Source organism: Metarhizium brunneum, chromosome 2, assembly GCF_013426205.1.
Source record: "Metarhizium brunneum chromosome 2, complete sequence".
Classification (NCBI taxonomy): Eukaryota; Fungi; Ascomycota; class Sordariomycetes; order Hypocreales; family Clavicipitaceae; genus Metarhizium; species Metarhizium brunneum.
This window is the reverse complement of record NC_089423.1, coordinates 2,585,402-2,605,013: the sequence shown is the minus strand read 5'-3', so window position 1 is coordinate 2,605,013 and position 19,612 is coordinate 2,585,402. Positions and strand designations below refer to the sequence as shown.

Sequence of the window (19,612 nt, the reverse complement as noted above, 5' to 3'; positions counted from 1 at the left end):
AGGAAAACCTGGCGGATATGTCGATTTGATTGAGCAGCTGAAGGACGGTTCGACAATGACGCACGACTCCACGAGAAGCGGCTGTATCCGGGGTGAGCTTTATCGATAAGATTGAAACAGCACGTGATGGGGCCACTGGTTGCCATGCGGGCTCGACAGGGGTCGCGTTGCTTGGCGGGGCTGGACGCGGTCGGAAAGTGCAGGACGCGTCTTCCATCTGGCCATCGATCTATCATCCCTTGGCTTGGAGGGCCAAGTTTGTTTGCACCGAATTACATCCCCACATGGCCGATTCGTCTTGGTGAGCTGTGCAAAGGCAAAGGCGCCTAATGATCTAGCATTGTGAATGGTTATTGCCAAAGATGCCGCTTCAGAAGTCATATTCTGAGAGTATAGGCTTGTCGAAGGTAAGAGACACCCGTTAACCAGCTTTGCAGTGTTTTACTGGCCGAGCCTCGTGTTGATTGACTTGAGAGTAGAACCGCGGTCCGTGGCAACGATCACACAGCCATCCTGCCAATTTACAGGCACAAAGACCAAGACCGTTACCACCTGTTTCCGATGTTACGAAGAAAAAACTTAGCAGGTTCCAATATAGACCTGCCGAAGATGAGTCTGTAGCTTCCGCTCCGGGTGAGGCCAGTGGTACACCCACCAAGCCCCAGGACGCCGCAGTTGCAAGAGCTGGCGTAGTGGGAAACGCTGCCACACCGGTGACTCGGTTGAACTGGAGAGACTTGCTTGAGCCGAATGCAGCCCCAGCGGAGAATGAGGCCGATATTTCTTCCCCAAACGACAAGCTGCTTTGGAATAACCAGCAAGACACGCTGTATGCAGCAGCGTTATCGCCGATGATGAACCGGAAGGGCAGAAAACGTGCCCGAAGCTCCTCGCCTATATCATCGCCGGCTACGGACAAGGGGGGTTTGCCAGCAGTCAATGTCGACAAGTTGAGAACGGCTCTTCGATCACCCCGCGTTGATCCAACCGTGGAACTGTGGGATCGATATTCGCTGAATGGATCGGAAAACATAACCACGCCTAACGGAGCCATGAATCCTTCGCTGGCACAGCTCACGGTTTCATCATCACCAAAACCATCGAAGGACATGTCTGCTCGTCGAGGCGACGCCAACTTGCGGAGGGCAATAAGCTGTGGTTTAAATTGGCCAAAGAGAAGGAAAGTAGAGAGATCTAAATCGGGAAGTCAAAGCAGTAGTCAGCAGCGGGAGATGGAAGCAGCATCGAAATCGTCTCTAGTCACAGCATTATTAGACACAGTCACGGGCACCATTAACGAGCCAGGCCCCAGTCGGGCTCAGGAGCAGCTCATGAGATCGCCGTCACCAAAGAAGAGAAAGCGGTCGCCGGAAAGAATGGAGACGCCGCGACGCGCGGAGAAATCAGCTGAGCCGTCATCTTCATCTTCCGACTATGGTGATGATTTCGATGACGATGTTTTCGTGGAACTGGAAGCGAGCATGCAAGCCACAGGCACTACTAACACTCCACTACCAGACAAGATCGATCAAGGCCAGCCGGGTCGACGGAACCATGACGGGAAAAGCCAAAGTGTCATAGACCTGGTCGAGGAATTCAACGACATGGATGATGATGATAGCGTTTGTGACAACATTGTGCAATCACGACAAGCTCTTGGAATTTCAACGCCCAAGAGACATTCCAAGAACCTCCCGGCTGCGAAACTTGAAGAGAGTCCTGGTGATGAATTTGGTAACGACCTAGATGGGGATATCGACTTCGATGCCGTGGAACTGGCCGCGACTCAATCGATACAACAACTAGAGCCGCCGTCCAAAAGTGTAGGTCAAAGTATTGCGAAACCACCCCAGTGCTCCATTTACTAAATCAAGGTAGAGACAACAAAAGGCAAAAACAATCCAGCGATATTTAGTGACAGGTGTTCTAGACGGTGATTTCGTTGATAAATATCGCGTGACTAGACCAGAAAAGGCTTGTTGACCTCCGCTCTTCAAACGACGATTCTAGCTAACTTCAAATCAGATTCTCATTATTCAAGCCGATAATTCGAAAGTCACCAGGACGGTACATCTTCGGGGTGCTTGGTTCGAAACACCTGCACACACCAATTCTTACGTCCACGTTATTGGCTCTTTTTCAGCTCGCGGCCAGTGCATTATTGATGATGCACAAAACCTTTTGATACTGCACCCAGATCAACTTATTTCATCCACGGTTGTTGCGGACTCGTTCGGCTGCATGCGTCGAGCGGTACTGCAAGATCGTGTTAAGGCTACCAGCGAGGCTTCTCCCCCCCTTGTCTATGGCACAATGCTTCATGAGATATTTCAAGAGGCTCTAATGGCAAACCAGTGGGATTTGCCATTCCTTGGCTGCATAATTGACAAAATCACCGAAAATCACGTGGAAGACTTGTATACGATTAAAGTTGGGTTACCAAGCGCCAAAGAGCATCTCCTATCAAAAATGACCGAGTTGAGTTACTGGGCAAAGGCCTTTGTCGCGCCAAAACCACAGGTATGGACCAAACACGTGCTGGTATCATTCCATGTTTCAGTGATGTGCTAATAATCTGGTACAGGATGATGCGGTCGTGGAAGATCGGAATGGGAAGAAAGCAAACATGGCGATCACAAAGCTACTCGATGTCGAAGAGCATGTCTGGTCGCCTATGTATGGACTTAAAGGCAACATAGATGCCACTGTTGAAGTCGCTATGTCAGATGGGGAACAAACAAGGACCCTAACAGTGCCGTTCGAGGTCAAAACTGGCAAGCATGCCAACAGCAGTCATATGGCCCAAACTGCACTTTATACTCTCCTATTATCCGACCGCTATGATATCGATATTGCCTATGGTATTCTTTATTACATGGAAACGTCGAAAACTCTGCGCATTCCTGCAATCCAACACGAGCTGCGACACATGATTCTCCAAAGAAATCAACTGGCGTGTTACATCAGAGAGAGGAGTGTACAGCTGCCGCCGATGCTGAAGAGTAAGCATATGTGCGGGAAGTGTTACGCCAAAACGTCATGTTTTACTTATCATCGCCTTGCCGACGACGGCGATGGTGAATCTAGTGGCATGCATGAAAAGTTTGACGAGCTTGTCAGACACCTAACACCAACTCATCAGGATTTTTTTGTGAAATGGGAAAATCTCCTCACAATGGAAGAAAAGGAAAGCCAGAAGACGAAGCGAGAGCTATGGACAATGACGAGCACCGAGCGTGAGAAAAAGTCGAGATGTTTTTCTGATGTCATAATTGAAGAAGGATCCGCATCTGTCGACACTCTTAACCCGCGCATCAACCGGTTTCATTACACGTTTGTTAAACGAAACCATCAACCTAGCTTTTCTTTCCTGGAATCAGAGTTGATGACCGGGGAGCCCGTGGTTGTGTCGGATGAAGAAGGCCATTTTGCATTGGCCATTGGATACGTTACTTCAGTTCGCAAGCAACGGATAAGTGTTGCGGTCGATCGAAGGCTGCACAATGCCCGAAACCGTCAACTTGGGTTTGATGAAATTGATAATCAAGTGTTTTCCAGTATCATGGATGTGACACAAGGAAAGTCCCCAGACCAGGAACAATCCAACATCAAGCACCCGCCTGTACGATATCGACTTGATCAAGATGAGTTCAGCAATGGCATGGCGACTGTAAGGAACAATCTTGTACAAATGATGGCAAATGACGTGCCTGCAGCGACTCAAATACGACGCTTAATTGTTGATCTCGCTCCCCCTCGGTTCAAGACGGCCCCAACACAATACACTGTTACAGACGGAGAAAATCTCAATGTTGACCAGAGGCGAGCCATTGAGAAAGTCATGAGCACACAAGACTACTCCTTGGTTCTTGGTATGCCTGGCACCGGCAAGACGACAACAATCGCACACATTATTCGAGCACTTGTATCGCAAGGCAAGACCGTATTGCTTACATCTCATACCCACACGGCGGTGGACAACATTTTGTTAAAGCTTAAGACCGACAAGATTCCGGTGCTGCGTCTTGGGGCACCGGCAAAAGTTCACCTTGAGGTCCAAGATTTTGCTCATCTTGCTGGCCAGCCCAGGAAAACCTTTGACGAGATTAAAGAAGCTTGGCATGGCACGCCCATCGTTGCTACTACTTGTTTAGGCATCAATCATCCGGTTTTCCAAGAGCGTTCGTTCGACTACTGCATTGTAGATGAAGCATCACAGATTACACTCCCCATCTGCGCCGGACCTATTCGAATGGCACGCTCATTCGTTCTCGTTGGTGACCACAATCAGCTACCTCCGGTTGTGCGGAATGAAGACGCACGGGAAGGTGGTCTCGACGTAAGCTTGTTCAAACTACTTTCAGATGCTCACCCGGAGGCGGTTGTCAATCTTGAGCACCAATATCGAATGTGCGAGGATATTATGACGCTTAGCAATACCTTAATTTATAACGGGAGGCTGCGATGTGGGACAGAATCACTACGAAGGAAGAGACTTCATATTCCAAATATCAATGCTCTTGGCCAGGTTCATTTCAGCGCATCCTCGTTGACACATCCAGGAACACCACGATCGTTCTGTACTGGCCCTGGCCCGTCTCGCTGTTGGCTATACGATCTCCTGGAAAGCGAGGCGCGAGTTCGGTTTGTCAACACTGATACAATAAGACCTCTGGTTAGAGAGGAGGCTCAAGGAAAGCGAATTGTGAACTCTACAGAAGTGCGACTCGTATCGCAATTGGTAGAAAGCCTTCTCGCAGTTGGAGTACCTGCGTCCGAAGTAGGTGTCATGACTCATTACCGAGCCCAGCTGTTCCTTTTGAAAGACCGTCTGAAGGGCTACGCAGGAGTTGAGATGCACACCACTGATCGATTCCAAGGACGAGACAAGGAGGTTGTCGTACTCAGTCTTGTACGGAGCAACGAAGCATGCAACATTGGAGACCTGCTTAAAGATTGGAGGAGAATTAACGTCGCGTTTACGCGAGCCAAGACAAAGCTTCTGGTTGTAGGAAGCATGAATACCTTGAAACACAGTGGAAAGGAGAACATGCTAAGCAAGTTTATTTCTTTGATGGAAGGGCGGGATTGGATATATAATCTGCCAGCAGATGCCCTTGAGAGCCATTATTTTGAAGAACTAAGCACACCCATGACTGCTGGCCCGACACCAAAGTCAAAGTCCCCTAAGAAGACAGTGAAGAAGGGAGTATTCAGCCTTGAAGGCAAGGAAAATCGCCGTCCATCGCCAAAGAAGGCGAGGATTGGGGAACGGGCGCTTTTGAAAGGAAAACTGGTTACAAGGGACATCCTTAATGAAATGACGAATGGCGCATACATGGGGGTTTAGGAGCAGAGACATCTTTTGATTTAAACCTATGGATACGGAAACATGCTAGGTTGGCGTATATGTACGGGGTATCAATTGAATACTAAATAGAACTTGGCTATTAATCACCATTTTGCACGTGATTATCGTCATCTTCGTCTTCATCTTGAAATTCGTCGTCGAATCTGGTGTGAATTAATTAGCCTAGAGGTCCTGAATAAAAGAATGCTCAAAACAGACTCACCCCTGCTCCCCAACTATAAGTTTTGTATACTTCTCTAGCTCCTCAAGTTGAACTACACAGCCGGTTAAGCTCTCACTGTATGAAAAACTGTAAACATCGCTCCACTCCTTATGCTTTTTTATATCATTTGGTGGTGCCTTTTTAGACATGTCTTCTTCGACCTCGGCCGTTTTGACTAATAGCTTTTTTCTGGCTGCAGCAGCGCTTGGCATATAGAGCTGTGACACCAGTCAGTTTTGCAATATCATATACTGGCAACTTTTGATAGCCTTGACATACGGGTACTTTTCGTTTAGATCGAAGAGCGCCAGCTAAAATGTATAGATTGCCCAAGATGGCGGCTACAGCGTCGCGACGGTAACTGAGGAGTTGTTGGGCAGCCAAGGGGTCGTCTCTGATATAGCTTGGGTTGTAGAATATGGCGGACCGGCGAACGGTGATAAGGTGATCAAAGAATCTTTCGCATGCGTCTGCCAATCCGGAATATGAAAGAGGGTCGAATGGCGCGCGCAGTCGAATTTCGTGGCGGGTGAGAACCTGCATGACTTCCGGTCAGAGGAAGCTACGTCGAGATGGGATAGCATACGTACTAGAAGCTGGCGAATTCTGACGAAACCCTCTCGCAGTCTCCCTTCGAGTATCTCTGACCTCTGTATGTCTTCCGGCTTCGGTTCTTTGCCGTCACTGAAATATACATAGCTGCCAACCACGTCTATCAGGGTTAGTGTGGTCGTCAGCCATTATTGGAGGCTTTACTAACTTCTGTATAGGATGCTCATGAAGAAGAGCATTGATGAGAGTGCGTGTCTTAATTCACGGCGGGCCACAAAGGGCCACAGGACCCAGTTGACTATTATCGGCACGGCAGTTCCAATGAAAAAGGCTAGACCATTAAACACGGCAAATGTCGTGGGAGATGAGCCCCCACCGTGTGTTTGCAAACCAAGAGACGTTACGGTAAAAGAAAGACAGCCTACAAGCCCTGAACGCTAAATAATGCTTGTCAGAAACCAATATAAAGCAGCTCCCCCCCACCAAAGAAAAAGGACACTTACTGGATGCGAACTTATGGTATATCGATAGAGCATGGGCGCCATGTACAAAGCTGAAAAGACGCCCATAACGTACGGGCTTCCACCTCCAGCAGCGTATCCTATCCCACTCCAAGTTGCCCCTAGAATAGCTACACCTGACCTAGTTACTAGATCTTGTATATTTCCGCCGATTTGCGGATGCATGACTGCCCAGCTCACTACAACTACCCACCACACCTGGTAGTAATCCCACCATTCATTACTTTGAGGAAGATATGATGGTACTGACAAGAGGGATGTGACAAGGCAGACTTTGAAAGCATATCTACTTTCAAAACCTTGAAGCCGGTACAACCCTGTCCAAATCTTGTATCGCAATTTTCTCTTTTTAGAAACTGGGGCGATGCTTGCATCGGAGTTCGTCATGGAGCGGTTAAATTCAGCTTGCGGTTCTTCTTGAGCCTGCCCATGCTGAATCTGCGATATCGCCTTGTAGTCTAGTGACTTGATCTTGTCGAGAAGCCTGGCGATTTCTACAAATGTCTTTTGATAATACCCCGCAGTAACACCGCCTCGATCATGACGTACTTGAGCGTTGGTTCGATGAATTGCTTTCCAAATAGGATAAGACGGCAAATACGCGTGAGGCCAGTCTGGTACCCGTTGCATTGAGGCGACTTGGTCCATAAGAGCCTCGACTGTTGCAATGGTTTCCCTAGCACGCCTTGCAAAAACCAAGAGTTGTACCACGTTGGCATCGTGAATTGAAGATACAGGGCTATCATTTGAGTGTAGAATAGTTGATTCTACAGTGTCAAAAGCCGCAATTGCAATTTTTGTTCGTATTTGAACTGGTGCAAGGTCCGAAGAAACCACCTCTGATGGGCCCAGGTACTTTCTATACCCAGATAGATCCATTAGCACGGCGTCACAAACTCGTAGATCTTCCTTCAAGCTATCGAGGAGGTCTTTTGTCGGAGCTCGGAGAGGTTCAACGACATTGCGGATCATGTCATCTGACGCCGTTTGGACGACAGAATGGATATTTGAGCTTGAAGGGGGAGACTGTTCGTCGACGTTGTTAGAATCACGCCGATCCACGATGACCACACAACCCTGTCCTGAGCGTGACTCATGCAGAAGCTCAGGTTCAGTTTGAAGCGACAGTAGTGCTCGTATCACAGCTTGCATTTTGTTGCGTAATTGTTCAACATCGTCTGGTCTGAATCTTGAGACCGTAATATTGATCCTCATATCTCTATACGCCTCCGAGAGATTCACAAAGGCATCGGCTAATCGCCGCCTCGGTCTCATGCCACACGGTTGGTCCGAGAGATCAAGGGCTTCCTGACGCATAATCAGCCAAAACATATCATTCCCATAGGGAGAATTGCACAGACCTGCATTGTGCCAAACGCTTGATGTAACGCCGTGGCTAGAGCTCTGGACCCTGCGTCTGGGAATATTAGAACATTAACAACCAATGCAATGACTTGCCCAAAAAGCCATGAAACAGCGTAACTGCGTAAATTATTCCAGATGACGCTTTGGCTGTTTGTGTCCGCCAATGTCGTGAACATGATTGCTATTCCAGCGCAGAGAACTGCTTGATAGAACCTGATAAAGAAGGCACGAATACAAGCCAAGGCAAGCATGAACAACGCAAGAAACATGGCCAAGATGCCGCCATAGCCAGCACTGGCGGCAAGAGTAGAAGTTGATAAGAGAAGACCTATTATACCCCAACCAATTCCTATAGCTGTTCCCAAAATGGTAAGAACCGTGCCCTCGATTTGGCCTCCTAGGGTGCGAGCTGGGTGGTTGAGAATGACGGATATAACCATCATGTAATTGTAAGGGCCGAGCCAACCTCTTACGCCGGGCGACAGGCAAAGACAATACGCAATGAAAAAGGCTGAAAACGTCTTGAAGAGTCGAATTCCTTCTCTCGTAGTTGCTATCCGGCGACAAAGAGAATTCAGTTGATGCCACTGTCGCGAGACGAAGTACTTTGGCGCTAATGGGTTTGACTTGTCAAATTGTGCCGGTAAAGTGGTCTTTGAGCGCTCCAAGAGATCCGCCACATTAAGATGTAGTGGCTTCAGAAATATAGCCTCAAAGAGTCCCTCGCGGACCTCGGAGACTCCATATGTGTCTTCATCCATGTCATGGTCTGAGAGCACCTGATCGATCTGAGCAATACTCATGGCGGAGCTACGACGACTTTCTAGGCGCGGCCTCGAATGTTTTGTAATATGTGGCCTACTCAAAGAGACTTGTATTGGAGGATCATCTTCCAAGTTTCCGGGGGTGTCGTCTTGGACTTTTATACGCCGTCTAATGTCATCATCGGCCTGAGCCTCCGTATCTTGATTGTCGCTCGACATACTGGCGTCGATTTACTTCTGCCATTGATCTGAGCTGCTTAGCAAAGGTCCCCATAACAATGACAGGGGAGCGGCCCCAGGCGTTTAGCAAAAGTTGTTTCCTCGAAGCCGGGCGGTTGTGTGAAGAGATGCAGCGCAGGCTCTTCTTCTTGGTCCCATTGACTTATCCTGGTCCGAAGTCTTGGCAGGTTCAGCAAGCCCCTCCTCAATGCCCTCATCGAGAGGTCGCGCCTTCCCCATGCTTGCCGCTGAAGCCTTCTCACACCTGCTCCATTGATAAACAGCAGAAATGACTACTTGCGTAATTGCACGCTTTCCGCAGGCAGTGACGTCGATTGTTGTTTCGTCGAATGAGGTGCAGCCGATATGGCGCCAGGGGGCGTACATAGTGTAATGTGGATCACGTGATATGGCCCGCTGCTTCTGCCGCCATGGACCTCCTCTGCATTGGTCACATCAACAACACATCTCAAATCACCGGCGACTGAGAAACGACAGTCGGCTCGCACCATACAAAACGCAGTCGGGCCAGACCAAAATGGCAATTATTCGACACTCTGTTGCTCCGCTGCGAGCAGTGCGTTGCGCCCGCCAGCCCATCGCTACCAGACCCTTCTCCGTAACCTCCCGACGGCAAGGCGGCGGCCACGGCGAGTCACAATTCGAACCTCCTACCGGCTGGCTCTGGGGCATCAAGCCCGGCGAGAAGCCGGAGCCCGAGGGTTGGGAATGGCCCATGTATATTTTCTGTGGCAGTTTGCTGGCTGCCGGTGTTGCGCTGGCCTTTAAGCCCGACACATCGTAAGTCCCTCGAACCCCGTTATTCCGATGTGGTCGAATTCTCCGCCGCGTACTACAGCGAGACTAGGTTGGTCAAGGACTTCTCGATAGAATACGAGGTAGCGGAATTGCTATATCGGAGAGTTTTTGGTCGTCTATGCCGCATGGTTCTTCCTGGAGCATCGACCCTTTGGAAGACTTCGTTTACTAACGGGGTTGCAGTGTCTCTACTTGGGCCCTTGAGGAGGCCCGACGGCGGTTAGAAGCAGAGGGTGTTCTGCCGGACCCCAGCAAGGACAAGAAGGAATAAACTGGCGACAGGGGACGACGAAGGAAGGGATAGACAGGGGGTTATGTTCGATTGGAGTGGGATCGGGGGGCCAACGCGGCATCAAACGCTAATATGTACATGTTTCAAGGGCCTTCTTTTGTTTTGGGCAAAGATAAATTCCTTCAATGGTACGACGCATTAGACTTCTTTCTCAAGTCTCTATCAAATGCTGGCCTCACGTTACGCTACATCGCGTCTGTGCAACTTGTTGTTCTCAACGACATGGTGACGAAATACTTGCCCAAATGCCCTGTTTTCATACGTGCAGACACGATGGGCTCAAAACTGATTTCTAATTTGATGACGTTGCTACGTTAGGTGTCCAAACTATATATACATGTGCAGCGAGCGCCTAACTTCTAGTCTATTCTATCAGAATTCAAAATTACGCAATCTTAACGCTCCATTCATGTTCCTCTTCACCATACTGAATCGCTTCTATCCATTCCTTGACACGCAAAGCAGTCTCGCCAGACTCCTCGGTCTCCTTCAGGCCACATTCGACGTGCTTTCCCTTCCAGGCAATGGTTCGGATAGGGCTGACAATGGCAGCAGTACCGGCACCAAAAGCCTCCACCAAGCGACCATCCTGAGAAGCCTCATAGAGCTCGTTCATGGTGTACTTGCGCTCAGTGACCTTCCAGCCCTCGGGGACAAGACGCTCGCGGGCCAATGCAAGGACGGAGTCTCTGGTAACACCTTCCAAAATGGTGCCGTCAAGAGGGGCAGTGATGAGCTCCTTCTGACCGGTTTTCTTGTCCTTGAGAACCACAAACATGTTCATGGTACCGACCTCAGTGACGTATTCCTCTTCTCCAAAGAGCCACAGATTCTGTTGGTAGCCCCGGCTAGCAGCCTGTAACTGGGGCACAATGCAAGGGGCGTAGTTGGCACCGAGTTTCTTATCACCGACACCGCCAGGCCAGGCTCGCACGGCGTAGTCGGTGGCCTCGAGCGAAACGGCCTTGAAGCCAGTAGGGTAGTAAGGTCCCACGGGGGAGGCAATGACATAGAGCAACGCAGAGCCAGGAGGACCAACGCCAAGGGTCTTCTGGGTACCAATCATGGTGGGTCGAAGGTAGAGTGAGTAGCCTCGCTGGTTAGGGATGAATCGTGAGTCAAGGTTGACCAACTTGCTAATGAGCTCGATGAAGCTGGTGGGCTCAAAGGTGGGAAGGGCGATACGGGAAGCGGACTTGTTCAGACGGGCCATGTTCATGTCTGGGCGGAACAAGCGGACCTTGCCGTCCTTGTCCTTGTATGCCTTCATTCCCTCGAAACATTCAAAGGCATAGTGAAAGACGCAGGTGGCAGGGTCTAGGGATAGGTTCTGATAAGGGGTGATTTTAGGGTCGAGCCAGCCATCTTCCTGAGTCCACTCGATGGCAAGCATGTGGTCTATGAATTGACGGTTGTTAGGCTGTTCTCATTCCCCAATACATAGAGGGACAAATTGGTTGGCAAGACATACCAGTGAACTCGCGTCCAAAGACAAGGGTTTCGGGCTGGCTAAGCGGCTTGGGGCTGGATGTCTGAGTGATGGAGAGTCTGTTGGGGTCAAGAGCCTTCTGCTTGGAGTCTGAAGCAGCTTCGGCCTTGATGCTAAAGAGACGAAGGGGACGGGAGGCTTGGAGCGTCCGTGAGGACCTGCTGGCGGCCCAGACGGCGCTCCGCGCAAAAGTGGCGGCTCTCATCGGGGAGGGTATGGGCGTGCAGCCGAAGTCTAATGTGTAGTATGGTACAGTATTGTTTCGACCGAAGATGCAATGGCGGAGGACCTTGGGGGAATGGTCGCAATATATATACACGCCGCCAATTGGACAGTCATGAGGGGTCGTACTGAGCAGGGGAAGGTAGTTTGAGGTTGTCGTCGAAGTGCGGTCTCTCGACAAAAAAAATAAAGCCGGGCTCCCCCAGCAAGGGTGCGCAGGAGTTATGGAGTACCGGTACCGGTACCGGAGATCTGGGCCTGTTGCAGTCAGTGATGTTGCAGCGCACAGCGCAATCGCTGCGTGGGTTGCGTGGGAGCGCATCTGCCCCGGTTGACCAGTTGACAGGCCCGCGCGCCCTTTGGCCTCCGCCGGCTCGGTCCAGCGGCCAGGGCCGAAGGTAAGCGCCGGGGTTTGAGGAAGAGCGCGCTGGTACCGGGTAAGTGGCCTTGTCTTGGGCCAAGCCTCCTTCTTTGTCAGGCATGGACCCTCAGACTCTCTGACCTTGAGACATCTGGCACGTCCAGCTGAGTGGACACCAACTATGCCGCGGGATACACGCCAACAAAGGGGCAGGCATATGGAAGCTTTCCCTGATTAAGTTCTTGCAGCACGACTGCAACTGAGCTCCCTTGGAGACGAATACTGATCTGGCTTCATCCAGCCCGGACGCTACTAGCTAGCCATCGCACTGGTTCTATCAATCGCAGCCCAGCCAACTGCCCGCCAGCATCCACCACCGACTGCAGACCACCGACACCTCGACGACATGAAATCACAAGCTTCTGAATCACACCGTCCGTGATATACACCATGTTCACCTCGGCGCTCAAGTCTTTTTCTGCCACCAACATCACCGCAAACTATTCCACGTCGGAGCATCCCACCTCCTCCGCCGGTCCTTGGAAGATTTATGATGCCACCAAGAAGTCCACTGGCAATGCGTACAGCGTCTTCGTCTTCGACAAGAGGACGTTATCGAATGGCAATTCCCTGGGCCGATCCGGGGCAGCCGGCTTCAAGCGCACCGTGGACGAGGTGGTTGAGCGCTTGAAGAAGGACGCCTCCAACTTGGCAAAGCTTCGCCACCCATCGATTCTAGAGCTAGTGGAACCAGTCGAGGAGTTGAGGAACGGTGTTTTGCAGTTCGTGACTGAGCCCGTCTCTGCGTCCTTGTCTAGTGTGCTGCAGGAGAAGGATGACCAGGAGCGATCAGGAGGGAGGTCGAGTCGGTTTGTCACCGAGGATGCAAGTGGCGTCAAAAAGCGGCGTGAGATTGAAATCGACGAACTTGAGATCCAAAAAGGCCTGTTGCAAGTTAGCCAGGCTCTAGAATTCTTGCACGAAAATGCTGGTCTTGTTCATTGCAACTTGACACCAGATGCTGTGCTTATCAATGCCAAGGTACACCACAATGGACTTAGACAGGAACCCCTACTTTGCAAATGACCTGCTAACATAATCTCGATAGTCTGATTGGAAGATTAGTGGTTTGTCTTTCTGCAGCCCGGCCGACAACTCAACGAAACCGACCTCGATTCAAGGCATAAGCTTGGGCGAAGTGCTGAATATTGACCCTCGATTACCAAGACATGTCCAGCTCAACCTCGACTATACATCTCCCGACTTCGTCATGGACAATAACTTGACTCCATCTGCAGATATGTACTCACTCGGCTTGCTTGCCATCGCCCTGTACAATTCGCCGCACAAATCCCCTCTCGATAGCCATGGTAGTGTTTCTTCATACAAGAGGTTGTTTTCATCGGGGTCCACGACACCATCCGCGTCCAACGGCTTTTTGTCGTCGCGACCCTTGCCAAAGGACCTGTCAAGCCACGTGTTGCCCAGATTGATCGCCAGGCGACCAGCTCAACGGATGACTGCCCGTGAATTCCAGGAAAGCGAGTATTTCGACAACGTTTTAGTGTCGACAATAAGGTTTTTGGATTCCTTCCCGGCCAAGACCCCGAATGAGAAGTCTCAGTTTATGAAGGGCTTGAACAAGGTGTTGCCATCGTTTCCAAAATCTGTGATGGAGAAGAAGATCCTGCCAGCGCTTTTGGAAGAACTCAAAGATAGAGATCTGCTTTCACTGATTCTTCAGAATGTCTTCAAAATAATTGACCTGCTACCATCTGCCCGACGAGCATTCGGTGACAAGGTTCGTCCGGCTTTGAAGGAGATATTCGTGGTCAATGCCAAGCAAGGACAAGAAAAGGACCCGGCTCGAGATGCAGGATTAATGATATTTCTGGAAAACTTGTCACTGGCCGCCGACAACTCTTCTGGAAAGGAGTTCAAAGACGGTAAGCTTGGTTCGCTTGGTCCGGAATACGCTCTCTCACTGATTCCATTCCACCAGATATTCTTCCTGTAATACTGGCCGCCATTGAGTGTCCCACGCCTTCAATCATAGACGCGGCCTTGAGGACGTTACCGTCTGTTCTCCCCGTTCTCGACTTTAGCACCATTAAGAATGAACTATTCCCTGTGGTAGCTACAGTATTCAGCAAGACGAACAGCCTGGCAATCAAGGTCCGAGGCTTGCAAGCTTTTGTCATCCTCTGTGGCGGATCTACGGATGCTGCAGCCGATGACGGTCTGAACGGCCTCGTTGAAAATAAAAAGACATCTTCCTCCAGTGCGCTGGACAAGTATACCATGCAGGAGAAAATTGTGCCTCTAATCAAGGCCATCAAGACCAAAGAGCCAGCCGTCATGATGGCAACTCTTAACGCGTTGCGCATTGTGGGTGAAAATGCGGATGCGGATTTCGTAGCAATGGACATCCTTCCGATTCTGTGGAGTATGAGTCTGGGACCTCTACTAGATCTGCGTCAGTTTCAGACATTCATGGAACTCATCAAGACGCTGTCTAGAAGGGTTGAGGACGAACAAACAAAGAAACTGCAAGAGCTATCTGGCACGGCCAACACAGGAACTGCCCGCCCCAACGAAGACTTCCTCGCATTCGGCGGCGTCACCGGCACCACCTTCGACAGCGGCACCGGCGGGAATGAGGATGATTTCGAAGCGCTGGTCAAGGGTAAGGGGGGCATGTCGGCATCGTCCAACGGCAACAACGGCTTTCCCAGCTGGGACAAGACACCGTCGGTCATGTCCCCATCCACCACCACAATCGGGAGTTCATCCAGCACGCCGAAAACACCTTCGTTCTCATGGTCTACACAAAACCCCACGAGTCCTTCGACGACGACAACGACGACGATGACGCAGCCAGCCATGGGCAGCGGCCAACCAGGCTTCCGCACCGTAACTCCAGATCTGGCGCGGTTCAGCACTCTCGCCCCGTCGTCAACACAATACAGCCGGCCGCTGCAGCCGACGCAGCCAAGTACACAACAACCATCCTTCCAGCAGGCTCCGCAGCAAACCCCATCATCAATCAACTGGTCCGCCACGGCAGCTGCAACATCCAACCCATGGGCTTCATCCACATCAAACTACTCCAACTACTCGAGCCATACGCCCACACAATCAGGCTCCAGCTTCGGCGGCATGAATACGTCCATGTCCAACATGTCCCTTGGGCAGCAAGCCCGACCTTCACTGGGCGGGAGCGACTCACGAAACTCGTCGTTTTCGCTGCCTCCCCCACCAGGCAGCACTTCCTCGCCAAACACCTCGTTCAGCATCAAGCCGCCTCCGGCACCAGGCAGCTGGGGCGCGCCCACGACTCAGAAACCGATGGCACCGATGGGAAATTCCGGTCAGCAGATGAATAATAACGCCGGAGGGAAAAAGTCTTCAGGGCTAGACAAGTATGAGAGTCTGATTTAGAGTAGCCCATAAGGAAGGAAGGGGGCGTTGTGTATGTATTGCTAGACTTGGGGATGATTGTACGAGCGGTCAGGCAGGAAAATTTATTGCTGTGAGGAATATCACAGGCCGTCACAATTTGCCCTACTCTGAATATCCCTTTCTTTATTATTAATTTCTACGGAGCCGTGGTCACGTCACATCAGCATAGAGGGATTTGCAACAGTCGTTAAAGCATGAAATCTACACGATTCTTTGCATCTAGGGTTCTTTACGATACAAAAAAACAAGCCAAATGCACCACCTATCCCTTTCCGTTTCTCAGAACCAGTAGCTTGGTTATTACCCCCCTCGAAGGGATGCCCGACAACAAATGTCTAACACTATATGGAAAGAAAACACATAAAAGTCGCAGCATTGCCAATAGACGCAGGCCAAAACAAAATATATAGTGAAACCAAAGGGGCCGGGGGAGGCGACTCCTGTCAAGTGTGTAGCTCGAAAACGCCTGGCTCGCCTGAATTATCAAGTGTTACCAAAAAAATCCATCTAAAACATCGTATCCATGATCTTTGTTTTTAAAAAAACGTATAGGCAACTATTTGTATAGAAGGAGATCGCTTGTTCTTAGGTTCAAGGGCTTTTTTTAACGCCGTTTGCTTTGGGGACAACTGCCTCAAAGACATGCCTGTTCTTGTAGCCCGTTTCGGGAGTCACGTTGATGACTTGGTTGGGCGGCACCATTTCATGCCTGAGCGGCCAGCCCAGGCGGCGGCAGAGCTCTGTGACGACGACGTCGCAGTCACCTAGGAGGTCAATGTCGAAGTTGATGTGACTGACTGCCTGACGGGAAATGTAAATCTGGGGCACATTGGGGGACAGCCAGTTTGAGACTTCGGACACGGGAGTCACCTTGAGGGATGTGCCGATGATGACTACGAGATCGACCTTGTCTCGGTCGTGTTCGGTGAGGCGCTTGGAGAATTCGTCGGGAAGCTTTTCGCCGAAGAAGGTAATGTCTGGCTTCATGACACCGGCAGAGGGAATGTCATAACCCGAGTCGTCGTCGTCGTCATCATCAATGTCGGACCATCGTCTGCTGCGGCGTTTTTCAACCCCCGCAGAGCGCTTTCTCTTGGTCGCTCCGCCGTTGACACGGAGGGACCGGATACATTTTGGGCATCGGGGGATCTTGCCGGCCTTCATGTCGGGGAAGATGGCCTCGCCTTGGGTCTGGTAGCCGCACTCTATGCAGCTGGCTGTTCCAAAGGAGCCGTGGCACTGGATCAGCTTGTCCTTGGGCAAGCCGGCCTTGACTTCGAGGTTGTCAATGTTCTGAGAGTAGTTGGTCAGGAGTTTTCCGCGCTGGTGGAGCATGGCGATGAATTTATGCGTCGGGGTGTAGCGGTCAGTGGCCGGGACGATGTCCTTGGCTACCGAGTAGAAAATCGTCGGGTCTTCCTTGAATGTGTCAATATTGAAGACCTCCTGCGGGTCGTTGAGGCCTAAATGGGCCAGCTTGGAGTATAGACCGGTACCCTCGGAGCGAAAGTCCGGGATGCCGAGAGAGGTGGAAATGCCGGCGCCGGTGAGGACAATGATATTTTTGCATTTCTGGATGAGGTCTACGGCGTCGTCGACCGTGTTGTGGTCGGTCAGCTTGATACGCTTTGACAACTCCCTGGTGATGGCCAGCGACACGAGATGGGAGTAATATTCTTCTGTTCTTTCCTCGAGAGAATCAGACGAATAGATGGAAAAGGCAGTCAGAAGCTTCTTGGCCGTATAGCGACCGCAATCTAGAGTTCTTTTGCAGAAAATGATGGGGCCGTATTCTCGTAGTTCACGACGAAGTCGGGCAGACTCCTCGGGGGTACAAATATCAGGGGCTATGCAAATGTCAGTTAATTTGAATTAATGCATTCATGGATAGAAGGATGAATGGGTGAAGGGATGAAAAATCGAGATGGAAAATATTTAGGGGGTTCGAAAGTAAGCAACCAAGTTTTTGGGCTCGACACATGGAGCGTATGGCTTGGGTGGGTGGAAGCGATGGCAATATCAAGAACAACCAAACACGCGAGCAATCAAATGATGCAATTCGACAAGACGGAGCGAGACCAAAGGGAACACGAATACAAACAAAAATAGAAACAGAAATAGAAATAGATTATTAGGTGTTGGTGTAGATATAAAAGACTTACACTGTTCCTCGGGGCTCCCCTGGGTTAGTTCCTCAAACAACGATTCCGTCTCCCACGAATCGCGCACATCAGCAACTCTGTGCTCGAGTTCTTCTAAAGACACATGGACGGCAGCGGCTTTGAGTTGATCAACAGAGGCATCGTGTGGTAAGTTTTCGAAGGCGTCGACTTTGGGCTTTCGCCGCGACAGACCCCCAGCCTTGGCGGCGCCACGTTTCATCGTCATGAAGGAAATAGTTGTGTTGGGCTGACGGGCTGCAATGCTAACAGTGGAAATGGCGAGTTGTTCAAGCCAAAGTCCAAATGAGGACCGATGAAGTTGGATGAGACAAAGGGAGGAGATCAGAGGATGCACGAGTTTGCAATGAAGCCGAGCGGGAAAAGGAGACAAGGAAGAGAAAGAAAAAAGAGGGGAAAAGCGACGAGGAGAGAGAGAAAAAGAGAAAGAGACAGAGAAAGAGAGAGAGAGAGAGCAGAGAGAGGTTGGGAGCGAAAACAGGCCAAAAGTCTAAAAAGTAAGACGTATGTCTGTCTAGACGGCGGGCGAAAATAGGCAAAGCGAGCTTTGGCGCCTTGGAGCCTTGGAGCGTGGCAAGCGCAACGTCCAAGGCGGGCTAAGGGAAATAGAGAAAGTAAAAGGCAAGCAAAAATGGAACAACAAGGCTTGACAAGCAGAGCGCAACACAGAGAGAGATGGAGGTGTTAATGCGTGTCAATGTGGGCGGCTGCGAAGAGCAAAAAGACTCAAAGGTCAACTTGGTTGATAGGCGGTTGCACGCTCTTGATACCAAAAACCAAAAAACCCACACACACCGACCTAGTAGTAGACGTCTTGTCGAGAGAAAATACCGGGCAGTTGTGGCCAAAGATAGCTGGGCTCAAGGAGCCAGAGATGAATTAGCTAGAATTGCCTAGGCAGACTCGAGGGCTTCCTATGCCAGCCAAGGGCCTGCCGGCGTCGAGATTCTAGGCGACGCCTCGTGCCGAAATAAAACGAGTCGCCAACAGAGCGAGTGAGTTGTCCTCGTCTGTCTCAGTTGTCCTGGGGATGTGTGAGGAACAGAAATCAGGATCGAGCCGGCCGAGGCGGAGGGGATGGATGGCTGGTGGGCTCGACGGATTGGATGGATGAATGAAAGAAGGAATGAATGAATGAGATGGGGGCGGATGGGCGCTTTGTCTTTCGTGTGTTGCGTTGCGTTGCGTTGCGTTGCGTTGCGAAATGTTGGCTATGCGTTTTAAATAAGATGGCACAATAAAATTAACGCCTCTCCTGTGGCAACACACGCAGCAACATTGACACCACGCCTCGTCCCGGTTCCGTCAGCTTCAAGGGACAAATACCTAGTTGCGAGCCCTCGGCCTTTTTGAGGTCCAAGGGGATGGGACAAGCAGAGGCGAGCCGAGACAGGCGCATGCAAAGAATGCGAGAGCGCCTGTTTGAGTGCTCGAGTGCTCGAGTGCTTGAGTGCTTGAATGCCTGGCCTAGGTGGGAATAAAATGCCCGAGTTGGCGTTGGGACGACGGGATGAATGGAGACGACGGGACTCGGGCTGAATACGTGGAACCAAAGAAGCAGAAGAAAAAAGAGGCCAAGACGTTGGTTGCAAGACCATACGAAGACCCAAGTGCCGAGTGGGTGACGGTGACGGGTGTCGGAGATCAATTGATGGCAATGGCAATGGCAATGGCAACTTGTACATACGCAAAGTAAAGTATGTAGTGAAATAAATGCCAGTCCGGAAATACAAAGTGTGACAGGCGCGAGGGCGAGTGCCACTTGGTTTGGGGACTCGCGCGCTCACTCAATC

General features: G+C 50.7%; 6 protein-coding genes across 6 annotated transcripts; 3 read left to right on the top strand and 3 right to left on the bottom strand.

Annotated features, from left to right (window-relative positions):
• Window positions 1-362: 362 nt before the first annotated feature.
• Window positions 363-5,350, top strand: dna2 (DNA replication ATP-dependent helicase/nuclease dna2; the record flags this gene model as incomplete). The annotated part of the gene is made up of 4 exons (XM_066130223.1): window positions 363-407; window positions 480-1,823; window positions 2,026-2,520; window positions 2,585-5,350. The coding sequence occupies 4 exons, from the start codon at window positions 363-365 to the stop codon at window positions 5,348-5,350; spliced, it is 4,650 nt and encodes a 1,549-aa protein (XP_065986438.1).
• Window positions 5,351-5,450: 100 nt separating this feature from the next.
• Window positions 5,451-8,994, bottom strand: BRE4 (the record flags this gene model as incomplete). The annotated part of the gene is made up of 7 exons (XM_014691621.1): window positions 5,451-5,514; window positions 5,574-5,791; window positions 5,853-6,110; window positions 6,164-6,285; window positions 6,334-6,562; window positions 6,629-7,954; window positions 8,008-8,994. 7 exons carry the CDS (start codon window positions 8,992-8,994, stop codon window positions 5,451-5,453), a joined length of 3,204 nt encoding a protein of 1,067 aa, XP_014547107.1.
• A 538-nt stretch (window positions 8,995-9,532) lies between these two features.
• Window positions 9,533-10,084, top strand: G6M90_00g037450 (uncharacterized protein; the record flags this gene model as incomplete). The annotated part of the gene is made up of 2 exons (XM_014691620.1): window positions 9,533-9,795; window positions 9,997-10,084. The coding sequence occupies 2 exons, from the start codon at window positions 9,533-9,535 to the stop codon at window positions 10,082-10,084; spliced, it is 351 nt and encodes a 116-aa protein (XP_014547106.1).
• A 406-nt stretch (window positions 10,085-10,490) lies between these two features.
• BAT2 (Branched-chain-amino-acid aminotransferase, cytosolic) lies at window positions 10,491-11,799 on the bottom strand (the record flags this gene model as incomplete). Its single annotated transcript, XM_014691619.1, has 2 exons — window positions 10,491-11,503; window positions 11,577-11,799. 2 exons carry the CDS (start codon window positions 11,797-11,799, stop codon window positions 10,491-10,493), a joined length of 1,236 nt encoding a protein of 411 aa, XP_014547105.1.
• Window positions 11,800-12,627: 828 nt separating this feature from the next.
• On the top strand, window positions 12,628-15,618 carry ppk32 (Protein kinase domain-containing protein ppk32; the record flags this gene model as incomplete). The annotated part of the gene is made up of 3 exons (XM_014691618.1): window positions 12,628-13,218; window positions 13,286-14,123; window positions 14,180-15,618. 3 exons carry the CDS (start codon window positions 12,628-12,630, stop codon window positions 15,616-15,618), a joined length of 2,868 nt encoding a protein of 955 aa, XP_014547104.1.
• Window positions 15,619-16,230: 612 nt separating this feature from the next.
• On the bottom strand, window positions 16,231-18,021 carry NPhst1 (NAD-dependent protein deacetylase hst1; the record flags this gene model as incomplete). Its single annotated transcript, XM_014691617.2, has 2 exons — window positions 16,231-17,486; window positions 17,802-18,021. 2 exons carry the CDS (start codon window positions 18,019-18,021, stop codon window positions 16,231-16,233), a joined length of 1,476 nt encoding a protein of 491 aa, XP_014547103.2.
• Between the last annotated feature and the right edge of the window lie 1,591 nt (window positions 18,022-19,612).